The sequence below is a fragment of the Electrophorus electricus genome, chromosome 18 (genome assembly GCF_041902795.1).
Source record: "Electrophorus electricus isolate QZ-2024a chromosome 18, ASM4190279v1, whole genome shotgun sequence".
Classification (NCBI taxonomy): Eukaryota; Metazoa; Chordata; class Actinopteri; order Gymnotiformes; family Gymnotidae; genus Electrophorus; species Electrophorus electricus.
This window is the reverse complement of record NC_137514.1, coordinates 15,450,701-15,457,930: the sequence shown is the minus strand read 5'-3', so window position 1 is coordinate 15,457,930 and position 7,230 is coordinate 15,450,701. Positions and strand designations below refer to the sequence as shown.

Below are 7,230 nucleotides of genomic sequence, written 5' to 3'. Positions count from 1 at the left end.
AACTGTTAACCATTTATTATTAGATTTGTGGTACAGCTTAAAGCTTGTGCACCGTGTCATAATGATAGTCCTGTTTTCAACAGTGGTTGCCATGGTGATTTGAAGGCTTGTTCAAAAGTGATAGCTTAGAACCATGTGTCAGTAATATTAGACTATTTATTCAGGGGTTTGAAAAATTGTACATTCTTATTGTACTTGTTCTTCCAGTGCTATTGTTATTCGTCGTATTTATTGTTACGACCCTGTCTAGGCGATGAGGTCGCAACAGCATTTTGAAAAGACTGGTAGCAGGGTGGTAGGTGGAATAATTAGTCACAAGACTAAACTGGTAGATGAGGTGAAATGTGTATTTAAATGGTGAACAAAGACACACACATCTACCTACAAACACTGAATTACTTCAGGAGTTGCCAAAATAAACAAAACCCACACTACAAGAAGAAACACCACAACTAAATACACTTTACAGGACAAAAATAAAAATACAATCCTACACCAACTCCCTGATAATAAATAGACAATAACCCCAAACCCAAACCAACAGTACAGGTGAACTACACAGAAAACTTTTCAGAGTCAAAAGCATATTTGGCAAATTGGAGTCCATAGAAGAGAAGTGTTTTTCATAAAAGTGAAGTCAAAGGTAAGACAACATCTGAAAAGTTTTTACAAAAGCAACGATAGTAGCCAGCCATCCCCAAAAACCGACGTAGGTCCCGTTTTGTCCGAGGAACTGGAAAAGCTTTGATTGCTTCTACCTTAGCATCCAAGGGACGCACCTGTCCACGACCCACTGTTTTCCAAGGTAGCGAACCACGCTTGTCCTCAAATTCACACTTTTCCAAATTTAACACTAATGAAGCATCTCGCAACTTAGAGATTACGGTCTCCAGTGTCCTCAAATGCTGTTCCCATGTATCTGAATATACAACAAGGTCATCGAGATAAGCTTCACAATTCAATACACCTTTCATAAACGCAATCCAAAAGGCATAAATGTATTGCAGAAAGGTGTCCGGGGTAGCAAAAGTAGAGATCTCTGATGCATGATCAGTAAGAGGGACCTGCCAATAACCTTTAAGTAAATCTTATTTGCTGACAAACTTTGCAGAACCTACTGCAAAGCACTCCAGGAGTGTAACATTATTTCTCTCATCCCTTTGCAAGCTTTTCTTTCAGGAAATGCAAATGCTGAGCTACATCAAAACACACACACACACACACACACAAATAGTCCATCGCATAATCAAGCAGAAGTCCGATTTGGCTAAGAATATATTGTGAGGGTAGAGAAGGAAATTATTAATAAAAAGATTTGAGCTGTCTTCTGAAAGAACAAAATAGAATTGCAGTTATACAGTGGCATGCAAAAGAAAAGTTTGGGCACCCCTAGTCAAAATATATGTTACTGTGAACAGTTAATGCGGATGATGTAACAACTCAAAAAGAGTTAGATGGGATGTGCGAACATTTTGACTTGTACAAACGTGCATCTGAGGCATCTTTGAATCATTCCAAGACTGAGGCGGTTTGGATTGGGGAACAAGGAGGAAGGAGTGCTCTATGTATCAGTATGCATGAGGAAATTAAAATCATTGGAATTTATATCGGTAACAGAAATTTAGTTGAGAGCAACTGGCAGAGGAAGCTACAGGAAATCAAAGAGGAATCAAAGAGAATTATACACTGGGGTGTGAGCTACAAATCGAAGATCAAACTAATTAAGACATTCATTTTATCAAAACTATTATTTCTGTCCATCGTTTTTCCTCCAGCAGAAAAAAGTGACCGAACTGAATAAAATATGTATTAGAACAATGTGGGGTAATAACAGAGAAGCTACAAAAAGGGAATGTGTATATAAGAATAAAGAAAATGGAGGCTTAAATTAAAAATAAGTTTTTGTAGACATGTCAATACAAGCACTGGTAGGAAAGCTAAATGGATTGGTGAAATCTCAGACTGGGAAAAGAAGAAAGGAAAGAAAAGGAAGAATGTACCATACTATAAACTTTTGTGCTCAGATTTTGTGGATAAATGTAAAAGTTGGAAGATCGATTGGAGAACGCAATCGAATAAAACTATTTATAAAAGTATAGCAGATCATAAGTACAGAGGGCAGATACAGTCTGGGGATTGCAATGAAAGGGAGAATAAAAATCTGTTGAATTTGCTATCAGGAGAACATGTTTCAGAGAAAATAAAGGCTAGGATGTGGCTTGCTGAAGTGGTTAGGCTACCAACGATGTCTGTGGTTCAACGGAGTTGCTTTGTGAAGACGGCCGAATGTCCAATGCTTAATTGTAAAGAGAAAGAAACAATAGGGAAGAAACAATCTGTTAGTGGACTGCTATAGATCTAAAGAAATATGGGAACAGTTCAGGAGGTTTGATTTAAACATAGAATTTAATCACAAAAACATAATATATCGTGCTTATAATGTGAACATACATTGTAAAAAGATAATTTTGTTTTAGATAGGTATACGCACAATTGTGAAGCAAATTTGGTCTACAAGAGCTAAAATGACTATGGAAAATACTTTTTTTGTCTAGTGAACAAGTAGTGAAACAATGTATAGTAAATTTAAAAAAAAAGAGAGACAAGGATGACATGGTGAAAAATGTGGGAAATGTAAAAAATGTTTGTACTACGGATTTGTGTGAAGTGTAAAAATTTTGGAGAGTTTCATGTAAGATGTTTATCTGTGACTTAGCCCATATGTAATCTTACTTCACTTTTCGTATGAAAATTATGAGAACTGACAGATGAAAAATTATTATAAAGTATAGATTCTCTCTTATGAAATATTGCTTTATAATGCCATTCATATATAGTGTTTTCATTGCTTGTTTTTGTGATATGAAAACGTAATAGAATCATTTAAAAACACAAGTGTCTGTCAAATCAGCCCAGTTTTAGTCAAAGGAAGCCCCCAAACCTGGCACTCTCGCTCGGGCTGGTGCTCCTCGACACGTGGTTGTCCTCTTATTTGTCTGGCATCAGGTGCACCTCATCAGGGGAGGCGACCACGTGAGCACCGTCAGGTGTCCGAGCTCACATCACTGCTGGGGGTAATCATGTTCTAACACTAACGTGAATTGCCCTCATCAGAACCCTCATTTGAATAACCCCAAATTCACTCTAACCCTAATGGGCATTACCCTGATGTCATCAGAACCCTTATTTGAGTAACCCCAAGTTCACGCCTACCCTAAAGTGAATAACCATATCTTCATCAGAACCCTACATTGGATTACCCCAAGTTGTTTTTCACCATAATGGGAAATAACTTGACCTCTTCATAACCCTAAATTCTGCATTAGCCTAATCTCTTTCCTAGCTTTACCTTCTTGCAAACCCCAATAACATTTCCAGTACCACACTTCCATGGTATGGCACATGTGTAACCTACTTCCAAATAGGCCTTGTAGTGATATTCTATTTGGACAGTTTTCTCTTAACTTACTTCTTTAGTGCAATATATGATGGGATGCAATCCTTAACTGCATCAGAACCCTAATGACAAGCAGAGACAAAGTTAGTTTTTGTGAGGCCCCATCATGGGTTTAACCCTTACCTTCTGTATTGCTTTGTGTATTTTGAACGGCAACAGATAAACTTGCCTTGTGATTTTTTTATTTTAGGTCAACACCTTATTGATGACATAATGCAGAAAATTATGTCATAAGGTTTGTTTAGTGGGTCATATCTAAAAGGTTATTGTAATTAGATTTTTTTTCCCCGTATGCTTTGATTCTATGAGTCACAGTTCTGTGGCTCAGTAATCCCACTCCGAGAATACACATACCTTGCACAACTCCAACTTGTCTCTCTCTCTCACACACGCACATATATGTGCACATACAAATGCTAGATTTTCCAAGACTTCTTAGTCTCTTGCATAGGACATTATAGATGCACCTTGCGAATGACATCTGGGGCAAAGGGGTCACGTAGGCCTAGACCATTAGCCCTTCTCAGCAGATGACTAGGCTTCATCTACTGCAAACAAGGCAAAACATGTGAAAAGAATATTAATAGCTACTAATGAAATGTAACAACAGGAAATGGCAATGTGGGCAATGAAGATTACAACAGTTGTCATGGTGACTTGACATACTTGTAGGTTACATCAGAGCCAATAATGTATATACACAAAGATACTTGTGTCCTAAAGTGACGAAATACATTTAAAAAAAAAAAACAAAAACAAAAAAAAGGTTTCATATAAGACTGCGACCCAGCTCTGGGGGGGAGAAACGGGTTTCCAAGTCCCCATTTCAAGCACTTCCAAAGTTTCATTTAAATTACAAGCTACATGCGGCCGAATAAAGCATACGAAAATAAATTAATAAAACGCGCGGGAAAGGGGAAGAAAGACGACGGCACAGCGCACAAGGGAAAGAAAGACGACGGCTCAGCGCACAAGAACACAAGCGCTACTTCAGCTACAACTCTTCCTTTTCTCATTTTACCGTACATGCACACTCACACGATGGAAAATGTCTTTGGTGGAAACGTGGGTGGCTCTTAAAAGAGCCTTTGGGTTAGTCAAGTCGCACTATGACGCTTTACTTGGAGCTGGTGTACTTGGTGACGGCCTTCGTACCCTCAGAAACGGCGTGTTTGGCCAGCTCACCGGGAAGCAGCAGGCGCACGGCCGTCTGGATCTCTCTGGAGGTGATGGTCGAACGCTTGTTGTAGTGAGCGAGACGAGAAGCCTCACCAGCGATGCGCTCGAAGATATCATTCACAAAGGAATTCATGATCCCCATAGCCTTAGAAGAGATACCGGTGTCGGGGTGGACCTGCTTCAAGACTTTGTACACGTAGATAGCATAACTCTCCTTCCTGGTCTTTCTGCGCTTCTTGCCTCCTTTACCAGTCGTTTTGGTCACGGCTTTCTTAGATCCCTTCTTCGGGGCGGACTTCGCTGGTTCGGGCATGACGTTCAACGTTGAAAAAACCACAAGAGAATAAGAAACGAGGCCTCAACACCCAGTTTATTTAAACTCTGGTATTCTAATTAGAACATACCCTCCCCTCCTCGATCATGACAAGCCATCATTGGCTAGAAAACAACCCCTCCTCTCACAGGAACCTCCTATCGTTGCTCCGCTACTCCATAGCGTTTACCTCTTAATACCGCCCTGCCATGTCTTTAACTTTCCCGCCCCATCTTAAGAAGGAGGTGCAGAAAGCCAAGCCAAGCCTCCACAATGCTTATTCTTTGATTCCTTTCTCTTACTTTGGGAAAGATGTTTTTAACATTATCGTGTCTTATTTTGGGCTGGGATTTGGAGTCTGCAACGTACAGACGTTCACAACCGTGTTATGGCTCTTCTCAATATAGGGCAAAATGTCCTTTGTGCGTGTTTAGGCACTAAGCGCTTATAAGCGGCCATAGACATATGGATAAGCTCTTTAACTGAATGCATGGGTGACTCTTAAAAGAGCCGTTGGTTTCGTTGGAACTCAGCGTTTACCCTCCGAAGCCGTACAAAGCACGTCCCTGGAATATAAGAGCATGAACCACATCCATGGCGGTGACAGTCTTTCTCTTAGCGTACTCGGTGTAGGTAACCGCATCCCTGATGACGTTCTCCAGAAACACTTTCAGCACGCCACGCGTCTCCTCGTAGATCAGACCGGTTATGCGCTTTTCACCGCGACGACGAACCAGACGGCGGATAACTGTCTTAGCGATACCCTGGATGTTGTCGCGGAGTATCTTACGGTGACACTTAGCGCTTCCTTTCTTAAAGGCCTTCCCACTCTTCCCTTTTCTAGACATCGCTTAGGCTTCTTGTACTACACGGAAAAAAAGCGAAACAATGAAGCTTCGACCCGCAGTGCGCCACTATTATTCTCTTCTAAAGGACCTGGTTGAAGACAAGGAGCACTCGAGGAGGAGGAGCTAAAGACCACGCGCCTCCAAACGCCTCCAGCACCACACTTAGCCAGACTGGAATAAAAACTTCATACTATTTCACAAAAACGGCAATTCATATATGTAAAATATAAGATAGCTTAGACAATAATAACGAACAACAACGTAAGGGAAGAAAAAGAACGATAACAAACAAACAAAGACAACAAAAGATTCAGTGCAGCATAAGATGGCCTACTACTGTTACTACTGCTACTAATAAGAAGAAGAGTCAGAATGGAAGTAGGTCCTCAGCACTGGTGCTGAAAACCCCCAAGTTTAAAGACTCTTGCTGGAAAATATAGAAATTAGATGCACACTCCTAACCCGTGTGTTCACTAGGCCTCTTAGGTTTCCCACCAATCCAAGAACAGCATGTGGTTCAGGTTAGAGAAACATGATGGGTTTCAAATTGCTAGGTTGGAAGATCTCAATTTCAAATTTATAACAGAAATGGACAGAGCATGACATTTTTAGGAAAACACACAAATAGATTGAGGCAGTGGGGTCAAGGCCCATATTTTAAAGCCACATAGTCCAGTTAAGAGATGTTTAGTGATTTGTCCACTCCTTGTGCTGCTTACAGAGGACAACTATTCTTTGCAGGCAACTCAAACTGTTTTGATAGCACATCACTCATTCCATTCTTCATGGTCTAGCTCTACTTTTATGTCTAGCCTCATATGACCTCTACACACAGAAAACAGGCAAACTTTTTTTTTTTTTATCACAGTGCATACTCATCTGCTGTCTTCTCACTTTCATCTTCCTCTGCAACAGTGCCAGCTTAACTGCTTTTTTCACATACCATAACTCCATCCATGTACCCTCATCCATTGAGGCCTTATGCTGCTGATAACCACTGTTGTACAACAAGGACCAATGAACATATTCCAATGCAATGACACACCATACTGACCTTTCATGAGGACCTGGAAATGTGTCTCAAAAGAGTTCTACATGTGTATGTTCAATTGCTACATGAAGACCCAGACAGAGAACACTCCAAAGTAATGAACATGTGACACTTTTCAAGCATTAATAAAGGACATCACTACGCTTGTAAATCATAGGAAAACACACTTGTATGCCCTAAAGGTTGAATACAGCCTTCAAAGGCCTTCAAAGACTGCAGTCTAAAAAAATGCTCAAAAAAATGTTGTAAAGAGTATGAATCATCTGCTGTATTGGGAATTTCATCATCACTGTCAAGCAGCTTTACTTAAAATGTAAAGCTTGAAACCTGTAGTGGAGGGCGACCTGAACTCAGCACAAGGAAACAACCCTATTATCATGAA

The 7,230-nt window shown here is 40.3% G+C and overlaps 2 protein-coding genes across 2 annotated transcripts; both read right to left on the bottom strand.

The window, feature by feature from the left end:
- Positions 1-4,114: 4,114 nt before the first annotated feature.
- LOC113569133 (histone H2B 1/2-like) lies at positions 4,115-4,950 on the bottom strand. Its single transcript, XM_026997233.3, has one exon. It carries the CDS (start codon positions 4,947-4,949, stop codon positions 4,575-4,577), a length of 375 nt encoding a protein of 124 aa, XP_026853034.2. The 5' UTR covers position 4,950; the 3' UTR covers positions 4,115-4,574.
- Positions 4,951-5,485: 535 nt separating this feature from the next.
- Positions 5,486-5,797, bottom strand: LOC113568893 (histone H4-like). Its single transcript, XM_081701140.1, has one exon. It carries the CDS (start codon positions 5,795-5,797, stop codon positions 5,486-5,488), a length of 312 nt encoding a protein of 103 aa, XP_081557266.1.
- Positions 5,798-7,230: the final 1,433 nt, after the last annotated feature.